Source organism: Ictalurus punctatus, chromosome 25 (genome assembly GCF_001660625.3).
Source record: "Ictalurus punctatus breed USDA103 chromosome 25, Coco_2.0, whole genome shotgun sequence".
NCBI classification, from domain to species: Eukaryota; Metazoa; Chordata; class Actinopteri; order Siluriformes; family Ictaluridae; genus Ictalurus; species Ictalurus punctatus.
Genome location: NC_030440.2, coordinates 2,888,755 through 2,912,273, shown reverse-complemented (window position 1 = coordinate 2,912,273; position 23,519 = coordinate 2,888,755). Strand labels below are relative to the sequence as shown.

The 23,519-nt window shown below is 38.9% G+C and overlaps 1 protein-coding gene across 1 annotated transcript in view; it reads right to left on the bottom strand.

The window, feature by feature from the left end:
* The window catches only part of LOC108257548 (MAM domain-containing glycosylphosphatidylinositol anchor protein 2), a 204,617-nt gene that overhangs the window by 106,646 nt on the left and 74,452 nt on the right, over positions 1–23,519 (bottom strand). The window contains exon 3 of the mRNA XM_017455417.3: positions 7,584–7,758. Within this exon, the coding sequence (XP_017310906.1) occupies positions 7,584–7,758 (175 nt within the window). The remainder of the gene's footprint in view (positions 1–7,583; positions 7,759–23,519) is intronic.

Here is a 23,519-nt window from a genome sequence, read left to right as displayed (position 1 = left end):
TATATATATATATATATATATATATATATATATATATATATATATATATATATATATATATATATATATATATATATATATATATAAAGCAAGGTTAAACCATGCCAGGGAATGTAACTCTATCCAGGAATTGTATAAATTTTTCACATTTTGAAACTATGAATAATCCAAAAACTATGAAAGTTAGAACAGCGGGGACTCAAAAACAACATGCTATCCATTTATATATCAGGATTTGGTAGAAGGAGGCAGTGCAAGTGCAGATAGAGTTTGTTTACAGTGAAATAGAGGAAACAGGAATGATAAATAATGCAGCTTCACCACAACATGAACATGGTATACATACAGTTGACAACAACTCAAGGTCAACCAGTGCTATACAAGTGCTATACAATATGTGACTTAAATACCCATGATAATTAGATAATAACATGATTCAGGTGCTCCTGGTCATGTGACATGGTGCGTGCAGTAAGCATGTGATGTGCAATGCCTTATGGGTGCTGTAGTCCAGCGCTGTATTGGCACTACCTTGACATTACATTCACACTGTCATACTGACAAAGACTAAAGACATTAAGCATTAAAGCATTTTAATTACAGCAGATTACAATGAACTATTATATATATACATATAACAAAAAACAGCTACACTATGTCAATGGGAAAGAGAAAAAACGCCTAAAAAGTGGCAACACACACACACACACACACACACACAGAGACACACAGACACACACACACAAAAAAGCATACCACCAGTTTTTAATTCATACGTGTGGCAGTCTGGGTAAACCCTTCACATGTTGAAATTTTGACATTATGTAATCGGGGCGAATTTAGTGATTTCGGGGGCCGTAGGCAAAATATAGGAATGGGACCCTCATAATGTTACAGCATATTTATATCACATTTAAAGGTTGAGAACAGTTAAAGACACAGTTCCAGCTCCACTGAAAGATACCAACAAACTGATCATCTAAAAGCACAGCTATTCATTGATTTTATTTGCATGTCATTTCATAATCAGTAAATAATCCTTTATTCATAATCTACAGACGGATAGACTATCGAGAAGTCCCGTCCATCCAGCAGTCATTCCATGTTTAGTAATATAAATCATTTTATTGTTAAAAAAAAGCAACTAATCTCTATTGATTATTAGATTTCAGCAGGTTTACATAATAAACTAGATGGATAGTCTGTATTATCTCATTTGGAATGATCTGAATGTGATTGTTATATTATCCTGAGATCAGCTGTCAATTATGGGTTAACACTATTAGTGACAGATTATCAAAGATTATAAGTTTACAGTGGAAACCAAGTAATCAGTTTCATACCCATCATCCATCCACCTATCACTCATCACCCATCTAGTCTTATTTCCAGAGGAACATGTCAGTCCTGTGTCTATTAAAATGACACTAGGGAAAGACTGTGGATGAATAAAAGTTGTCAGTCCAGTGCCTGTCACTCTTGACTCGACTGATCACTGTCCTATATTACATTGATGCTTAAATGAAGTCTATGATTTTGAATGGCATGTAAAAATAGCTTTGAGCTAGCTAGATTGTGAGGAAGTGCACCGAGGAGGCTGAGGAGAATGGTCTGGAGTATACAGGCTGGGATATATGCTCTGTGCATCATATGGAGAGGAATACTGACTATAGGACTCAGCCGCTGCATTATAGACTATAGACTCCCACAAAGTGTGCTGTTTTGTCTAAAACAAACCATGGATCAGAAAGGATCTGAAAAACCTGTTGAACCAAAAGAAGGAGGGTCTCTCAGGCGAGCAGATAAAGAGAAGATTAAAAAGGTACAGTCTAAACAGGTTACGAGGCAACTCTATGAGAGTAAAGATAGATACACGGACCGGGACAACCTGGAATTCAGAAAGTGCCTCAGCTCTGATAGACGTCTTGTAAGGTCTACAGACCAGGTGCACTTACATTAAGAAGACCTTTGAGAGGTTGGTCCTCAAGCAGCTCTGCTTAGTAGGTACACATAGGTATGGGGGGTGCTCTGATCTACATGCTCGACAGATCTACATGCTCATGTATTGTGTTTTCTTCAGTGTTCTGTGAACTCTCATGATTCACCAGCATGATTGCTAAACAAATTCCTTGCAATGACTGTTGATGCCCCAAGAATATTTTGGATCATAGACTACCTGACCAGCAGGCCACAGTTTGTCAGGCTCCAGAATTGTGTGTCGGGAGTGGTAGTGAACGGTCCAGGGGCAAGCGCCTGGAAGGTCTGTAACTTCTCCAGACTGAGTGCTAACTCGTTGAAGGCAGTGACGGAGAAGAGAAGCACTACTATGGATCTTTTCTGCTCATTGCTGCCAGGTTCCACAATGTATTTTCTAGTGTGCCATCCTGCTTCGGAATGGATAATCAGAAAGAATATCTCCATAAAAAAATAATCCATTTGAACATGTTGTGATCTTCTCTTCTGCATTGTGTATATGTAAATATGTGTAGCATATGAATCGAGGCGTGTCCATACTGTGTATTTTATGTTCTGTGTTCTTTTGTCACCATCCCTCCCTCCATCCATCCCTCCCTCCCTCCATCCATCCCTCCCTCCCTCCCTCCATCCATCCCTCCCTCCATCCATCCCTCCCTCCATCCATCCATCCCTCCATCCATCCATCCATCCCTCCATCCATCCATCCATCCCTCCATCCATCCATCACCCCATCCATCCATCCCCCCATCTCTATCTAGTTCACAGTTAGTGAAAACAGTGTTTTTCTCATGTAGAGGTATGGTACGGGTTTTTCAACTGTGTCTAGGTGCTGATTACTTTTCTATAACAGTATGCCTCTAACAGACAGCCGAAAGAAATTTCTCAGGCAGATATTAATGTCCTCGCTCAAACACTGTTTCCATAGCAACAACTAACTCAAAGGGACTTGTATGGTGTACACTTCCATAATTTAATTCTAACAAAAACGTATACTTGTGAAAGTGCAACTTAATAAAGCAAAACATACGAAGCGTCCACAACAACGCTTTGAGGTCAAATCTGTTCCATGAGCACAGCATGTAACACTAACCAGCATCAAACCTGCTGACTTTAAAAATTTTCCGTTTTATCAGCTACTGCAATATTTATATTCATTCCATAAGTTATGCTTTCAGAAAGGATTGAAATGTAAACTCATTTGAATGTCTTCTAAGGCTTCAAATTGTCCAATTGTCTCTCCTCTGCAGCTTAAGTGCTCTGCAAGAATATGGAGGAGCCTAAAGTGCACCCTTGTAGACGGTCAATTAAAATAACACTAGAGAAAGACTGAATGAATGAATGAATGAATGAATGATGAAGTTGCCTCAAATTCTACCTCTCTTCATGACCTCAAAAGATTAATCCATACACAAATGTACAATAAACGTTGTGCAGCCATTCCTTGATCCACGACTTTACTTTCTAAAGTTTTTGTTTCATTATTATTTATGCTTAACAACAAACCAGGTGATATGTTAAAACAATGGCCTCCATTTTTAATCGGACAGATTGAGTTGCTGCTGTGTATACAATGGTGCTGTTACTTTCTCTTCGTTGTGCAGGTTTAATGATGGAACATGTAGCAGGGAAACCATTAAGTTGCTTTCACTAGCGACTTCATTTCAATTCCACTTTCACTACACTACTCCACTTCAGTGAATTCACTGGCCCGGTCAAGGAGGAGAGGAGATATTACCTAGACAAATGCTGTTTACATAAATAACCATTCTGTGAAAATGTCCTACAGTGCAATAGCACACTGCTTATCTACAAACAGACAGAAGCTGTTTATCTCAAATCTTAGAAAAGACTTAAAGACATTTAATGTGTTGTGGTATAAAACTTTTTTTTTTTTTAAAGTGCTCAAGATGGTCTGAAAGTGTGTCAGTAAGAGAGTGGGCAATATCAGCACTACTGAGCCACTGAGAAGAGCAATTCTCATTAATTACTGAGGATTCAGAGATTTTTTTTTGCTCTCACCAGGGCAGCTCTGGGCTCAAAGGCCACTTGGGCAAAGTATCCAGGGAAATTACCTCAAAAATTCACTCTGTTGCCCAATCCATATCCCACCACCAAGCCGCTACAGCAGATCGGGTAGAGCTGGATCAGCAGCGTGCCGATTACTCCCGGTGGCTCTGCCTGACTGGCTTCAAGGAGCTTCAGTCATAATGCTCATGTTTATCTTGTTCTCTAAGATCTGTGAGAAAGGCCCAAGGGCTGGTTTCAGTTGGGGTATGAATTCTACTTAGGATGACTTCTTTGTCCACTCATTCCATAGAAATCGCACACATAAATCCTTTTGGAACAGAGGAAGTTGAACAATCGTGCAATTTAAGCAGGAGAAAAAGAACACTAAGCGGGAGATGGAATCTTCAAAAGGATTTCCATACTGTTTTTTTTTTTTTTTTTTTGCTCTGACGGCTGCCTCCAATAGTGCATCTGCACCTAATCTGGTCTCTCACTATCAGTCTATCTAGAAACGCTTTAACCTAATGGAATTGTCCATCCCGGCACTGGCAGGTTGCACTCACATTTCAGGCACACAGACAAAGACAGTAAGAGTGCCACTGCAACGAAGAGTAGGTTCAGCAACGTTAATGTTACCGAGTAGCAATTACAGTGCTAATTAGCAATCAAGGCTTTGCAGCACTAAAGTGCTAAAAATATTGGGAACTAGCAAAGGCCCATCAATTATCTTCACCATTGGGTGACTGATTCAATATATTTCTGGAGGAGGAAGCTGCATTTCTGCAAGATGTTCACATAACTAATGAAAAATACATTGTGTACAACACCAAGGCCAAAGGCAAGGATATGCGGTATGTTTTAAACAACAACTGCTATCTATTATTAATCTTCCCAAGCATCTAAACTAAGCGATATTAGGAGATGGATCACTTTGTGGTTGAAATTCTGCTCTCTCAAAACTGTTAATTTTACAGAACGGATAATAGGGTCCAAACAGAAGATGTCATTTTGGCTCAAGGACTGACTTCTAAACAGATCCCCATTGTTGAAACCATTCTGAGGAAAAGGCAAATAATCCAAACTGTAATGATATTTTTTTCCAGCCCCGATTCCAGCAAGTTTATTCTGACCTACTGCAGAGCACATTTTCAATATCGTGCTTCACAAATGACTCGCTAAGGTAGAAAGTACAGCGCACCTATATTCGTTTGTCTGTTTGTCTGTTAATTTACATTTACGCCTTGTTTCTTCCTATTCTAAGAAAAAGATATTACATACAGCAATAAAACGCTAACTTTTCTAGTGTCTACATTTTAACTTAAACAAACAAGAGGCAGCTGTTCCCCCATGTGCCTGCTGGTCACTGTAAAACCGTTCATCTACCATTATAGTATTAGGGCAAAAAAGAAGAAAAAAGAAGCTCTTGTTGCACAATTATGCCGTGCATTCAGATGTTAAAACACTGGTCGGTCTAAATATGACTAGGTTATTCGACGATTCGATGAACGCCTGTCCATCACACCCATATGCGGTTCTTCCACAAACTGTTGCCAAAAAATTAGAAACACACCATTGTGTAGGATGTCTTTGTATGATGTAGCGTCACAATTTCCAGCAAACCTGTTGCAGCATGACAAAGCCCCTCTGCTTCACAAAGCCCTGACCTCAACCTCACTGAATAATTTTGGGATAAAGCGGAATGTCAAATGCGAATCAGGCCTCCTCGCCTGATGGCAATGCCTGACCTCACTAATGCTCTTGCAGGCATACAGTGTATTAAAACTGTTCAATCTGTAGCTTGCAGAATAATGAAGCTAACTACTAGTTACGAAATCAAAATTGCAGGCACAATTTAACCAGCGTACCTGGAGTAGAGCAGTATATCGGGTGTATACGGTATTTTTGACACATGTTTGAATGCCTCCGCTCTTGGTTGTGCATCTTAGCATCAATTTCTACATCGAATTAAGTCACCAGTTTCATTATACAATTTAAGCCAGCTTAAGAGTTAGCAAGTTACAAGTAAAGTAAATAATTAACATTACATCTATAAAATGTCCATGTTTTTCATCTATCTCTAGAGTCATCAGTGATAATGTACTTCTTCTGAAGTTACAGGAACAACTACAGACCACTTCTATGAAAAAAAAAAAATGGTGTATTGGAAAATGAAGTGCCATGGAAAGGGAAAAGAGACTGTTGAATTGCATCAGAACCAAGAAACACGATAGTTTGATTGCACTCAGTTTTCAAGCACTGAATCGGAGGTGATGTATTTAGGATCCTGATATTCATCCACAGAAAAGCTACTTCTCCGGTTCTTTATGTTTGGCTTTCAGAGAATTATTACAGTGCATGCCCACATTCCAGACATCCACCAAGGCTTGAATCCAAAATAATTATTCATGAAGATTTTTTTAAAATGGTAATTGCTGTGACATATTCAGTAATGAAAGAAAGTGTCATACAGCATGAATGGTTTTGAGTGGAGATTTCACAATGCACAATGATAATAGGGGGCTTTCAATATAAGTGAAATGCAGTGTCTTTCATCGGAAATCTTTCATTGTCAAATCTGAAGCTTACATCAGAACAAATATATATATATATATATATATATATATATATATATATATATATATATATATATATATATATATATATATATAAGGAAATTAAGAAGGCAAAAACTGAAACAGATAAGAAAGGGACCTCTTTAATTTACCATTAAAAAATTTGAGCAATCCTATCAGAGCTGACAGACTGGAGAAGAATAAGCGTCTGCACATGAGTGGAACATCATACTAAGTATAAATAGATTAATAAACGCCTGATTTCAGTAACATATGATTTACTTCATTTTCCTACTCATCAAACCATTCAGTAAGCCCTCGTGCCCTGTGGATGGGGGTGGGGCCATCCTGCGAGAGACCACTCCCATCGGTGTAGAAACGTTTCATCATAGGTGTTCAATCAGAAGAACTCTCTCTCTAAGTCAACTCAAGCCACGGCAGCGAAAACACAATTTTCCCCTTTTGCTATATAAGCTGTACATATCATATTTATACATATTATCCACATCTTTCATTTTAAATATGACATGTAAGATATCATTACTTTTACCACTTTGTTATCTACATAACACATTTGCATGAATTCTGTTCAGTCTTGCACGAGTTTAGGATAGGCTTTAAATGAAGTGTACATCTGCAAAGGGTTTTGAACAGTCTATTAATGACATCACTTTCACTGTTGGTACTGATACAGCAAATAAATTAATCAATATGTAATCCAGAGGCAAATTTTGAGATGTCAGGAAGTAACTAAGGGCAAAGCCTTTGAGGCACTGCAAAGTGTAACCTGAAGCAGTCGATTAGTAATCAATGCTAGAAATAATGCATGGCTAATAAATATATATTAGAGCTGCTTCCATCGATAAAGCTAAGCCCTGTTAAGTGCTTTCTTATATAACTGAAATCCTATATATATATATATATATATATATATATATATATATATATATATATATGTGTGTGTGTGTGTGTGTGTGTGTGTGCAATATACTGAATTTGCAGTCGTCAACTGTGAGGAATACTCACAGTAGACATCCACTCTGATAGACTTAATTGCTGGCGAGCCGAGGCCATTTTCAGCCTTGCAGTAATAGCGTCCACCTTGGTGCCGCTGGATCTTCGCGATGTGAAGTGTCTCATTAAAGACACTTGAATCCTGAAAACGGTCTGACACGCTGCCTGCTGTCTTAGTCCATCGAATCTACAAGAAAAAAAAAAAAACAAAACAGAAATGTAATAAAGTAAATCAGACACAGTGAAATCACTTTTTTTTTTTTTTTTTGCAGAGACTCTTTTTAAAAATGCGTGGGAGTAACAAGGATTCGTTTACTGTGAAGAGGGTTTGTGTGGATTCATCAGGTTTTTATAAAAAAATGTAACTCCTTTTTTTTTTTTTTTTTTAAATGTGACAGGGTCACAGAGTAAAATGGTAAACTGTCCTGTTTACCAATAAATGTTAGTTTTACTGGATATTTTATAGATCCCACTGCTAGAAGATTACTTATAGCAATGGGAACCATAAAAAGACAATTAGTTTTCTTTTCTTTTTTTCTTCTTCTTAAAAAAATTTGTCACTTGCGCTTAGTTTTCATTTGAGGTATGTCATGTTTTAGGAATTCTCAACAACAACAAATGTATTTAAACATATAAAAGCACTACAATATTTTATGAATTACAAATCTTCTGAGGTTACCGCTTATAAGGCAAACAGCCTCCACGCGCAACTTATCAGTCATTAGGTAAGGAATAACACACGATGGGCTATGCTGTTATGGCAAAATAATCCATGCCAGTCTTAGCTTGGTATAAACTTCTACACTGCGATTCACTACAAGCGTCACTGGTGTGTCTCCTGTGGTCCAAAACCTTTGTGTCAGCACACTAACGTCTCAACAAGCATTTTGAACTGAATTTATTTTGACAGGAATGTTAGCAGCAGTTCAAGAATATGTCTTTCAGATGCCAGCTAAAGAAACTGTTTACAAATGATAATGTCTGATCTACTCAGTTTATATACTTAGTTATGTTCAGTAAACATAATATTGCTCTTCTTTACCTCCATCTTGACATCAATAAGCTCTGTGTAGTAACGGCCAATCTACATAACATTTTGTATGTTTTCCCAATGACTTATCCATCTTTAGTGTTTATTAGAATTGCAGTGAAAGGAGGGATATTTAGCTTAGAGCAAGCTTTTGATAGCTGTGGGTGAATGAACTGCCAAAAACTAGTTGTCTTGCTTGAAAAATGATGAAATATTGTTTGGTATATACATCAGTATTCGCCCATCGTCTTTGCGAGTGATATGATGATTTAAGCATGTTTCAAATAGGACAATTCCATGTGCTTTGTTTTAATAATGTTTACACACATGTTTATTTGTTTTGTTCTGTCTCCACCACTGTCATATCATTGGTCATCACCTGGAATTATGATGATGACTGTCGGATTTCTCCTAATAAACTCATTTTATACGATACTCCTCCATCTTACCCCATATAAGCACATTTAAAAGGGGTCAGGCCATACATTACTGGCTAATTGGCTAAGCACAGCAGTTATATGGCTTGCTTCCAGCCTCTAATTAATAGTTAAAGGCATACACATACATCTAGCCAACTTCTGCACCAGCTGTTTTGCACCAGTGGTTTCAACAGTGTCACAAACAGTGTCACAAAGCACAATGGATGTCCTTAATATTCCACTTTTATAGCTTTGGACAAATGTTTATTCTGATTGTAGTCATTTGTGTGTTGTGTGGCTAAACAATTCCCCGTGGAAATTTTTACCATATTTTACCCACTAAAATGTTAAATGGTCTGCACTTATATAGCACTTTTTTCCAAAGCACTTTACACTGTGTCTCATTCACCCATTCAGACACACACCAATGGTAGTAGAGCTGCTACGCAAGGCGCTAATTTGCCACCGGGAGGAACTTGGGGTTCAGTGTCTCGAACCCCATGTGGAGTCACGTGGGCCGGGAATTGAACTGCCAACCCTACGATTAGTGGACAACCCGCTCTACCACCTGATCCACAGCCGCCAATTGCACTGTCAGGCACTGTGTACATATAAATAGTCATACAGTCCTTGGTTATGTTTCTCTTCCTGTCGCTGGCTTTCCTTTTTCCTTTTTTTTCTTTCTTGCTTAGGTCAGTGATTTGCAAAGTGCACCAACCCCTAACCATAACCTTAACCTTAAACTATTCATACATGCTGATTTATGCATCTTGCATACGCTTTCATCTGTGAAACTCTCTTCGCCCACCAGAACGAATGTATTTCATTATGCATTTCGTTACTATGCACATCATACATCTTCTATATGTAATCAGAGGAGAGCAAAATTAAGAGAGCGAGAACAAACCGATTGAGAGTCACTAATATCATACTACGGGAGGAAAAAGCATTCACCGGTGTTTCAGCTTTTTTCCTTGTTGAATGGGTAAAGCATGTGGTTGTTCTACAGATTGGTCATGAAGCTAGCAAATGATAGTCATCCAATTTACCCTTCTTGTGGGACGATAATCGAGTGAGGTTGTTTTAGCTAGAGAACTCACGGCAGCTGGCTACTGAGTACCATGAGCTGTCGGTATGTTTCTCTGCATTTCTGTATTTTATACTGAGTTATATCAAACTACAGTGAGTCATACTGTTCCGTGTGTTGACTAGCGTGCTAACACAGACTGTAGAGCAAAGTACACAGACAATAAAATACACAGAGGACACACACACGCACAAAAAAATACACACATCAGAAGCAACCAGACCTAATAGTCGTCTCCTCTGCGCTGTCTTTTAGCTAAATAGTAACAGTTAGCCGGCTAGTTCATGTCTATGAATCAAATATATATGTAGCCATCTCTGATGCAGACAGATGCAAGCTTAAACAGCAGACTGCTGTGAGATTAAGCTGCATTGTGACCATTGCTAAAAGCCCTATACAAATCAAATTCAATTGAACTGAATTACAGTGGTTAATGTAATGATGTATGCACTACATAGTTTGTCAGTATACTAATAGTGTCATTATTTAGTGTGCACTGTGTGAAGTGGGGTGCAGCCCTGAATTCTCCGTGAATGGCACTCACAGCTGTGAGATTAATCTATGCATAACCCACATTATGATGATGTGGTCAGATGTACAGAATTACAGTGACTGTACTTAATAATGTTACAATATGCTGTTTGACTGCCCACGTCTCTTTTCAAACGCATTCCATCTAAGATTTGAAGAATTACTGCAGCTGCCCTTCATGAACAGAGAGGAGCATGGGTAGAAAAGCAGAGGCCTGAAAGAAAGGGTCTGGGGGAAAGACTAACAAGTGGAGGGAGGGCCTGCATGCTCCCTGGCCAATAAGAGCTTTCACATCTACAGACACTTTGGAGTCCGCCCAAGTCATTAGTCCCATCTCTCCACTTAATAAATGCATGCATTGCTCAGCAACGGCTCTGGATTTGACTGTTTTTTTTTGTTTGTTTTGTTTTGTTTTTTATACTGGAGCAAGCTTGCAGCATCATGATGCAGTGTGCACAAAAGTCAGCGTAGTGATCATAAATACGCAAGAAAAAAAGCCAAACTGAGTCAAAACCATACTAATGTCCAACTGGTCTCAGTGGCAGCATGCATGCATGCGTTTCTGTCCATCTGCTTCAAGTCACACTTGTGCATCTGATTCGCTACAGGGAAATGACAGCCTCATGAAATCTGCTCACCTCCATCAAAGAGTAAGGCTGTGATACCATTTTAGTGCTACAGTCTGTCCCAACCACTCTGATTGCCTGGAAATGTGGTATATCATGGGATGAGGTTAGCAGCCCATGAAATGGAAATTGCATTATGTTTGATGTGATTATTACATTCTCATATATCCAGTAATACCAAATTAGATAGACATATCACCTTGAATGAAAGCAGGAAAAAAAAGGAGACTGCAGATTATTTTTTCCCCCCTCAAGTCGAGGATATTCTGCTCACAAACGTGCGAATCTTTCAGAATTTTAAAGCAACAATTTCACGTCTCAGTGTAAAGACCTGTAAAGCTGTAAGGCTGGGAAAATGCCAAATTATTCTCCTGACTCACTTTCTTAATAGACATTCATGAACCCTGGTGTCTTATTTTGATTGAAAAAACTATAAACGACTAATAAGCTATAAACTGAGATGAAACATGGCTCATATCACTGCTTCTTCACATTGTAATCTCCAAAGCACTAAGAAATGATGGATCGTCTGTGCTGCAAATTGCTGAACACCCATTACATTTGACTTGTGTTTACCAACACTGTGTTGTGGGTGGAGAAAGACCTTGACTTTCATTTTTTCCCCACGTTTTTTATTTCCAGAATACACTAAGACACAGCTCAGCAGGTGATCGATTTCCAGCCATACGGGAGTCAATTACTGTACATTTGAGCCTTATAACATCCACTATAGAGAACACTATTTCTGTGAATTTGCAGCCTAAATAAATTATGAGATGGAAAGTTTATTGACTCATTTTTTTATTTATTTTTATTTATTGTTTGCTGTTTGACTGAACTGTAACCCATCTCCATGCAAACAAAAAAAATTCTGCTATAATGATATTTATTTTCCATTAATTTCCTCTTCCTTTGTGTAAAGTGAGGTCAAGAAAATAAACTTTTGGTCTGGCATTAGGTCAATTCTAATGCACTGTAATTAGTAGATAGATATGTAAATAGCTGCATCAATTATATACAAGGCATGGAAAGTAAAAAAAAAAAAAAAAGTACCAGAATACATGCTTCTTTTCTTAGTATAATTAAATCATTGTATTTTTAATACTTGAGTTTTTTATTTCAACTAAAACACACCATGTGCACATTTTAAATCATTCAATTTCGAGACCCAATCATAATTCAGTTTCCAAACGGTCTATACTTCACGTGCCAAATGTTTTAATGAGCAGCAGCAATGTCTGAGACAGTGGAGATACATGTGCATCATTGTCCCAATTTATCAGGCATCTTCAGTTTTAAATGCTTTAAAAGAAAACAACATGCTAATGATCTGCAAACTAATCAAGCCAAAACCAGTGGGGCTATCAGCATTTCACCGCTCAACATCCAACCTGTGGAAACATATACGCCATTAGCTAGCTGACTGAGCTAAACTAGCTAGCCAGATCTTTAGAACACTTTACAATATGCAAGCCTTGTCTTAAACTTAAGATGTCGTTGGATGGTAGTGATTAAGTTCTGTTATAGCCTATAGGCAACATTCGGGATAATACGTAGGTGGCACCTTCGCTACATAACTCATTATGGAGTTATGGATTATGGATTATGTATGATTTACTATGAGCTAGCTAGCTAACAAACCTAACAAGCTGCTAAAACCGTAACAGCCTTTGGCTAAACTAGCTATCCAGCTAATATGACTTTTTCTTTTATATATACTTTATATCTACTCTTGATAGTTGAGGTGGTGTTCATGTCAGCATAGCTCACCCGGTTAAAAATGCATTTCTGACAGTCAGACACAAGTCACGTCCCAGACAGACATGAGTCAGTAAGAGGAATCAATTGGTTCTAATTTAATCTCTCGTAAACATCACTTCATTTGTAAACAACACTTCCTACACACCGCTAACTATGGAAATGCAATGTCAGTCAAGTTTGGGGTGTTATTCGTATAAAATGCCTTAAAACCAATTTGAGCGACTTACAGAAGTGCCTTGAAGTCTCTATCAATAAATACATCCTGATACTGGCTCACTAGGTCACGGACTAAGAATACCATGGGTCTTAAAACTCTGTTAGGAGGTAATATAGTAAGAAAAACACACGGACAGCACAACAATTTGAACCACAGTGTACAGATGTCTTAAAAATAGCATCTGCAAATAAAGTTTTAACGATTAGTTTCACTTTTGAGACATTCAAAAATCCATTATCAACTTCTGTGGCTCTTATCACCTTACAGACCTGCCTGATTCATCCTGATGCTCGTGGTGCTTACGGCACTCGTGACTCACTTCTGCCCGGTGTTGGCGGTCCCACATGAATACTATATTTACAGTTTTCAAAAGCAGTTTAAGTCTCACCCTTGCTTCAGTGTATGATCTCACCTGGATAATGTAGACCTCACTGCATTATAATCATAAAGACTTTCCTGTACTTATACCATTACTCATGTACACTAAGTTGACTTAAGTGTGCATAGTGAGGATTTAATTCTGAAATGGACCGAAGCTGGTATTCAGACCTCAGACATACATTCCCGTGTAAAACTATTGGAACGGCCAGGCCAATGAATTCTTTTTGCTGTCGACTGAAGACATTTGGGTGTGAGATCAAAAGAAGAAAATGAGAAGAGAGTTTAGAATATCAGCTTTTATTTCCTATGTATTTATATGCAGATGTGTTAAACAACATAGAACATAGCACATTTTGTATCAGACCACCCAATTTGTATGTGAGCAGAATACTGGAACATGTGACTGACTGGTTGTTTCTTGTTACCCAGGTGTGTCCTGTTATATCGACTGTTTAAACAATAAAGCGCTATGAACATCAACTCTTGGTTTTAGCCTTCAGTTTCACCTGCATTTGTTGTTAAAAAGGATAGGCCAACATGAAGATCAGAGAGATGTCTATGGGAGAAAAGCAAGCCGTATTAAAGCTGAGAAAAGAGGGGACATCAGTAAGAGGCATCGTACAAGCATTAGGAATAGCCAATACAACATTGTACTGTCCATAAAAAGAAAGAAACCAATGGTGTACTGAACAACAGACACCGAATGGGTCAGCCAAGGAAAACAACGACAGCTGATGACAGAAACATTGTGAGAGATGCGGAAAACCCTGGAAAAGCAACACAAAAGAAGAAACAAACAGTTTGGTGATGTCAGTGGGTCACTGGCTTGATGCAGCTATTGCAAGCAAGGGATATGCAACCAAATATTAAAGTGTTTCATTTACTTCAAGACTTATCTGTTCCTATACTTTTGCTCACCTAAAAATTGGGTGATCGGATACAAAAGTTTCGATGTTTTATGTTGTTTAACACATCTAGATGTAAATACGAGGAAATAAATCCTACCCATCTTTTGATCTCAAATCCAAATGTCAAATGAATTGGCCTTGCCGTTCCAATTGTTTCAAAGGGGACTGTAACTAGAGCTATTTAAGGAGATCTGCAAGAGTTATGCAAGCATGACGGAGTTTGTAGAAAACAGGCGTGTCTCAGTCACCCGTAATTCTGACTTTGAACTTAAGCGTAGTTTTCTTGCGGGTTATCAATTGACAGTTTGTGTCATTTCATGACCTCAGTGTAGCATTCTGTGGCTTCATTTAAGTTGTAACTGTAGTAGCAGAATATCAAAGCTAAATTGCAAAATAATAGGATGTGCTGGATCAAGTGCTAGTTTATAAGCTGCAGAATAATGGAAGCCATATTGTTAAACTTCTGCATCAAAAACTGACAAAATACTAAACTCATATTAGATGTTTATTTCAATGCGTGCCATTTTCTCACTCATACGTCATTATATTCTTTTCAGATTTTACATTTTAAGTTTTCTCTTGCTTAATATATCATATAACATTTAACACAATTTCCTTCTTCAGTCCACATTTTGCATCCCTCAATTTTTTTTAACTGACTTAAAATGTGTGTAATCAGACTCTATTGATATTAACACTTTCCTTGCATGAATATTGATGGAGCTTTTCTATTAAAGTCACCAGTGTGCATACAGTATATATGTATATGAACATCCTGTCAACACACTTAGTACTACCTGATATCTGATGTCACCGAGAAGCGGATGGGTTCCCTTTTGAGTCTGATTTCTCTCAAGGTTTTTTTTTTTTCCCCCTTTATATTGTCTCTGTGTTTCCTTTGCCACTGTTGCTGCTGGCTTGCTCATTAGAGATCTAAATCTGCATTAGGGTTTCTGCAATTCTGCTTTGTGGCACTGTATTAAATTGAACTGAACTATCCAAGCAGGTTTAGCTTCAGTAGAGGTGAAATACAGTATAATGCTAAGAACAAAGATCAACCACTGATCCTGTATCATCCACAGCCAGGGGAATCTGAGGGTTTGACAACAAAGATGAAAACGTTGTCAGTAGGACAGCTAATTGATATGCTGCGCGTGGCAACAGTGATGCTGCCTACACATGCCAAGACACGAACTGTGAGTAAATCTCTTCCACAATCCACTGAGATTACTCCTCACCAAAGGTCGCACACTGCTTTTCTAACTACAGCACCCCCCCCAATCAAAGGTCGGTTTGGACAGTGCGATAAGTGAAGCCAGGAATACTACAGCAAACTCAAAATCTCCAATAAGACCTAAAGTAAACAGTCATTTATGTGCATTAACTGCTTTATGGTATTCAGGATCGATCCAAGGTTCACCCAGAGTCTATTCCTAGAAACAAGGATCCATCCATCCATCCATCTTCTATACCGCTTATCCTTTCAGGGTCACGGGGAACCTGGAGCATATCCCAGGGAGCATCAGGCACGAGGCGGGGTACACCCTGGACAGGGTGCCAATCCATCCAGGGCACAATCACATACACACTCACACTCACACACCCATTCATACACTACGGACACTTTGGACATGTCAATCAGCCTACCATGCATGTCTTTGGATTGGGGGAGGAAACCGGAGTACCCAGAGGAAACCCCCACAGCACGGGGAGAACATGCAAACTCCGCACACACAGGGCCACGGTGGGAATCGAACCCCCGACCCTGTGAGGCAAACGTGCTAACCACTAAGCCACCGTGCGCCCAGAAACAGGGATATCAGGTCATAATATTAGTGGTTATATTAGGGCTAAAACTAATATCTATTAATAGATTGAAACTTGAAAAAATGCATTATAAATCACAATGTCTCATCAATGGCTTAATAATGATTACACACAATTAAATGCAAATTCAAGTCCATAACGCTAAATGCCAAACAGAAAAATTGTAATTGTAAAAAAAAAAAAAAAAAAAAACACTAATCTTACAGTTCTGTTATATGTTCTTTTGTGTAATTTGTATGTGGACAGTGTATGCTTCGTTTATTTTTAGTCTGTCATTCTCAAGGGCATTTTGGGAGGGAAAAGGCCAATCACTGCTGATGATATGTTACAGATGGGGTGAAAATGGGCTGAGAAATACTCTATCAGTCCACATAAAGATCAAATCTAAGGGGTGTTTCACTCAGTGTAATCACCTGATATGAGTGTTACTGATAGGCTGTGTAAATCTAGAAAGAATTCAGCCCCAGCCTCACGTCTTCATACCATTCTGTGCATTTTTTCTTACAACCACTGGTGGTGCTGTTGTGCTTTGTTGCAAAACTCCTGCTTTAAAACATTGGTTAAAAGCAAATAATCTGATATGAATGCCAAAAATGAAACCTTATATTCATGCCTTTTTTTAAACTTTGAAAGTTAGCCCGTTTATACCAGCCATACCTGCCTGGAACACTGGGTGCAAAGCAAGAACACACTCTGTATGGAACTTTAATCCATCACATGGCATCAAACCAATTCTTTCGCATTAGGCGGCAATTCGCATATTGGTTGTTCTGGATTTTTTTTTGTAATATCAGAATATCCAATAAAAACACACACCAACATGCAGTGAACATGCAAAACTCAACACAGGCAGTAACCCAAGCTCAAAACTGAACCCCAAACTCTGGAGCTGTGAGGCACGCACCCTATCTGATACACCACTGCGCTTTTATCAAAAGGTTATGGTAGGGTTATTACCATTATAAACTAATGCTCTGTTTAGTTTTCATTTTTTTTCCTCTAATAAAAGTCTTAATTTGACTGTACTTTATCCTGTTCATTTCACAACTGTTTATAAAAAAATAACTGCAATTAACAGAGTCTATGAAAGCCAAATTGAAACTTGTTAAATAAAACAGAGACAAATTAAAAATAGAGACAAAAACAAGGCCAAAAACAGCATTTCTGGCCGAGCTGCAATTATCAGAGAATAAACAGTGACTCTCACACCATTGCCTGCTATTAGTGAGAACATGGCATGGGATTTCACACATTCTTGTCATCAAGAGCCTCAGCGTAACTTTGGCTGGCTGAATGTGTTTATAATGAGTGTTTGAAAAAGAGACCAGCTGAAAAATTCCAAAATGACTAGGACGGTCCACAGAATGAGAGAGAAAGAAAGGAGTGTTCGATCACTGCATAGGCAGCTGCAGAGACTGACTCAACGGCTTTGTAGCCTTGTTTGCTCTTGAGCCAGCAGCACTGAGCTGTGTGAGCTCTACCCTCTGTGTCCACTAATTGCTGTCCGCTGACCCGCTGCTCTCCACTGCTTGAACCTGGCTGACAATTGAAACAGGGACGCAGGGTGTTTACCCAGAGTGCTGCAGTGTTGTTACACTATGCCCTCAAACATTCCAGATGAAGAGAGAGAGAGAGATGGAGAGAACACACAGATCCCTTATCCTGTGTCCTTTAGTCCTTATTATTTGAGTATAGATATGAGTACCAGGGCTGGCATACAAACTGTTCTGTACATGCTTCTTGAAATTGCTGTACTCATAGAAGACCGGGTCGATTAAATAATTTGAATGATTAATAAATTAAAATAGCTAAAAAAAAAAAAAAAAGGTTTGTGAGATTGTGTGGAATATGCCATCATCCTATCGTGCCCCATACCAATCACCTATTGACGATATTAGAGTCATAACCTGAAGAGCCCTTTAGATTCAACCCTTTTTTTTTCCCTGAGAGTGAATGAAATACTGTGAAAATATCTTCTTGCAATATTAGTTTGCTCTCTAAGTTGTATGTTTTTTTAAACATTGGCCTTAGAACCACTGTATGGAGAGCAGGAGCTGGTACAGTCTCTGACTATGTTTACATGGACATCTAATTATTGACCTTATTCTGAATAAGACGTATAATATTGTGATTAAGGTGTTCACGAGTCACTTTTAGAATACTCCTTTCATGTTCCTGTTTTACATGATATAGAACATAGAGTGATTAACGTCACGTCATTACGTCCCCGCGCCACGCCGTCCGACGTTCCCTCCAGAATTTCACGTATCGACATACAGTTGGTCTTCATTATGGGACCGTATACAGTTTTGGGTGTTTTTATTCAAAATTTTTACGAACGCTTCAAGTGCGGTTAATTATTTGTCGTGCTGTACGTGCAAATCGACGACTGCTTGAAGCCGTGGGCTGCGTCCCAAACCGCGTACTTACCGCCTATATAGCAGCCCAGATGCATGTATATCGCCTACTATATAGTATGTAATTACGCGGTTTGGGACGCAGCCGTGCTCTCTTGTTTGCTGTAAAACGGTCGAGCGTTGCCGTGTGTGTACGTGTCCTGTCGCACAATGCGGTGGAAACTCCCACACGACGTTAACAGTGTGATTAAGGTGTGTACGTGTCTGTAACGCACGTCGATAACACAACTAAATACAGGAACACTCCACACGTCTTAATTCCATTTGTGTTTACTTCGAGTATGACTTTAATCAGATTAAGATCATCAATAATCACTGTTTACATGCTAGTTTCTTAATCAGAGTATCGTCTTAATCGGGTTCATATCGGATTATTGTTGTCCATGTAAACGCACTGAGTGTGAAATAAGCTGCTCCATTATGTTCCTAAAGGTTACACATTTTCTGCAGACTGACAGGAGACATGATCTAAGAAGTACGAGGATGTCACACAAGATACAGATGACAGTTAATGGTCAGAATTGTTTGAGAGATCCCACCTTCAAAAAAAAAAAAAAAAACATGCCAGTAGGTGGATTAGTGACTATAAGTTGCCCCTAGGTGTGAACGACCGGGTGAATTTGTGTGTGTATGGAACCCTGCAATGGACTAGTGCTCTGTGCAGGGTATATTCCCACCTCATGCACAGTGTTCCTGAGAGAGACTCTGGATCCCCCATGACCCTGACCAGGGTATTAATGAAAATGAATGAATCATCTGTTCGTTCATGTACACAATGACTGTCTTCTATTGTTATTCGTGCAATAATCCTCAGCATTTCAGTCCAACAATTAGTGTTGCAGGACCTAAATAAAAAGACTACAGCATGTCAAAAGAAATAGTGTATTTAATACCAATTAAAGTGTAAAGACTATAATGTTGTGTTCAAATGGTGTAAGAATTTCCTTTCTTGTTCCTTTCTTACACTCAAACAACAGAAGAACACATCGTGTTTCACTCCTGTCAGCCAAAAACAGAAATCTGTAGCTACAGTGGGGACAGACTCACCGGACAGTTGAAGACTGGAAAAACATGGCCGAATCTTGATTTCTGCTACAAAATGCAAATGCTATGGTCAGAATTTGGCATCAACAGCATGATTCCACGGACCTAACCTGCCTTGTGTCAACGCTTCAGGCTGGTGGTGGTGGTGTAATGATCTGGGGAATATTTTCTCTGCACATAAATACCAATCGAGCATTTGAATGACACAACCTATCTGAGTATAATTTTTGACCATGAGCATCTCTTTATGACAGCAATTTACTCAACTTATAATGGCTACTTCCAGCATGATAATGCACCATGTAACAAATCACAAACCTTCTCAAATTGAGTTGACCAGATCTATATCCAATAGAGCACCTGCAGTAGAATGCAGAGATTCGCAGCATGAATGTGCAGCTGATAAATCTGCAGAGATGATATGATGCAATCATCACAACATGGACCAGGATCTCAAAGGAAAGTTTTTAACACCGTATGGAATCCACGCCCCGAATATTCAAGGCTGTTCTTAAAAGGGTCCCGACTAGTATAAAAAAAATGATGTTCCTAATAATGTGGCTGATGAGTGTATATGCTTTACTGGCAGCTGTGTCTGCACTGGTGTCTGTACTCTGAATGTCTTTTGTTTACATCAAGTTCAGGTGAAAATAAATACACTGTACAGACGCACACTCTGTGTGTGGGTTGTTGAGATCATGATGTTCATCTGTTTTCTGAATAAAGAAGCAACCACCTCCACAGCATTTCTTGTCAGTCCTAGTCATTGGTAAAAGTAGATGTTAGATATCCAAATCTAACAAGGTGATGTGGAAACAGCTCATATAACAAACCCATTTTACCCTGCTGTGATCAGTTTATCTGAAAATGTAATTTTTCCAGTATTCTGGTATAGTCTGAGAGAAAATTAAAGACTGTATACAGATACTGCATATCCTGCAGAAAGAACAAAACCTCTCTATGATCATCTTGTCAAAATTGAGGCCAGCAAAAACAGAGCTAACCTAGCTCCTACTGTGATTCTAATCAACACCCCTAGCTCTAACTCTAGCTGTCCTCAGGAGAGCCTTAGTTCCTTCCTCTGACCTGATGTTGTAGTAGTAACATGTCTTCTGATGCCCTGCTGAGCACAATAGAGGACATCTTATAACGGTTATAACTCTGACCTTGTAACCAGGCAACACAAGAATAACATCGTAATACAACACGTGACCTGATTAAAAAGTATACATACACAATAGTATATACACATTTTACATTATACATCCACGTAGGCAGGTCTTTTTTTTTTCAAAATAATGTGATTTTATACTACAAATGTTTGTAAATGCATTTTTTTTTTTGGGGGGGGGCCTTCACGGTGTAATGAGGAAGGCCACAGCTTGCAGTGAAAGCTGCCACAGGCATTGGCCAAGATCCAGAAGCTCCATCTAAGAGTGACCACCCAAGGGAGTCTGGCTAATTGTGGCAGCATATTGAAAAACATGAAAAGAATGAAATGCTGGTAAAAGTGCCAACCACAGCTCTATTTAGAGCACAAATGACCCATGTGCTGATCATGCTACTGATTCTATTATACGCATGCATTCAGTAAAATGGTTCTGTTCCCTCACAACACACAGGAGTAGAAGAACAGGGTAGTTTGAAGGGCTAATATCCTGAGGTAAGTGTTTAAAACTATAGCTTTGATGGATATAATGGATGATCCCTTCTGCACTAATGGTTGGTCCAATGCTCACATATTACCAAATATGGTGTCATCTTTGGTAACATTTATGTTGGAGTTCAAGGAGTCGGTAGAACAAGTTCTCCAAGGCAAGACGACATATTTGGCTTATGTACTGCTCTGGAAGTTATTTCTGGTCCCCAACAACTATTGTCGCAACTGTAAAAAACAGAATTGGTTGGTAACTACTATGGCTTGTTGTCATGTGCCATTTCTTTGCTGTCCCACTGCCTTGAGAGGCCTTTCATCTGTCTTAATGTTGTGCTGTACTGTCACCATTTTGTGAGAATTGAGGCCAGCAAAATTGAGCAAGACTAGCTCCTACTGTGGTTCTAATCAACACCACTAGCTCTTAGCTGTCCTCAGGAGAAGCTTAATGGAAGTACCGACTAGCTGTTGTGGTACTCTAGTAACATGCCTTCCGCTGCCCTGTTGAGCATAGCAGAGGACATAGGAAACTGATGACCACGGTTAATATTCTAACCTTGGAATACCTTTCTGAAACAACTGCAGATTCTGAGTTTTACATCTACACCCTGATCAGAATCTTAATGCGCGCTTGAGGTTTATACATTTCTTTACTCAGCTTTTCTTTACCAAAACTACGTCGTTCAGTCCTCCTCAGTCTTTTCTTTTCTATTGGATTACTACCCACAAAAAGGTTCTAATCTAGACTGGACTTTTTGGTCTGTTGGTAGAAGAAGGAGGTTTGGTCTTTCTTCACATGGAAATGGCCGTTCATAAACAGAAGGCCTTGGCTGATGTCCAGTTGAGGAATTAAATGTGTGGCTTTCCAATTGGCATCAATACAGCCTGATTAATTGATTAGTCTTGAGTATTTGAGTACACATTTTGTTTGTGCTCGGTATTATTATAAATAGATTATTTTGTTTGTGCTCGGTATTATTATACATATATTATTATAAACAGTGTGTATTCACAAATATGCTCATGTTCATTCAGTAACGAATGAAAAAGAACATTATTGGAGCTCTCCTCTATGATATGATTGACTTGTGCATTGATCTTTCCTGATTAACAAACTGGAACAGATTTTGGGTGTTCATGGCCATGAGGGATGAGATTCAGCACCCATCTTAAATAATAAAATTAAACCCGAAATGTATTTTTTTTATCAGCAATCATAATGAGGCAGTATTCAGTTTATTGGGTTTGCTAAACAGGAAAAAGTCTTTTAGTTTCGCATACTCGACAAGAAATTGGACAATAAACATGTAATATACACGTGTAGAAGATTTGTTTAATTGTCATATTTGGTGAACAGGAAAGAAGTACCAAAAATATCTGAGAATTAATTTAATACACCCTGGATGGGATGGCAGTCCAATATAGGGAACCATGTATACTCCCCTCCCTCTACCCCGAACACACACACACACAGTCACCAATCCACCTACTGGCATGTTTTTTATGAGGAAACCGGAGAACCCCTGAGGAAACCTACATAAAACATGTGAAACTCTGCATAGACAGTAACCTGAGCTCAGCACTGAACTGGGAATTCTGAAGTTTTTGGACAGCAATGCTACATAATTCATACAGCCCTTGTGAAATTAGACGGACATTACATGGCCATGCTATCCGTTACTACTGTCAATTAAAAAAGTATGCTACATGCATTGAAAATCCATCCATCCATCTTCTATACCACTTATCCTTTTCAGGGTTACGGGGAACCTGGAGTCTATCCCAGGGAGCATCAGGCACCATGCATGTCTTTGGACTGGGGGAGGAAACCCCCACAGGGAGAACATGCAAACTCCACACACAGGGCCACAGTGGGAATCAAACCCCCGATCGTGGAGGTGTGAGGCAAACATGCTAACCACTGAGCCATAGTACGCCCCACACACGATTCTATTCAAAGAATAGAAAATGAAGTACTACACACAAATAGCCGCTAATGAAAACAATTCAACATTACAAGCAATTGGGCCAAAAGCATAACACAGC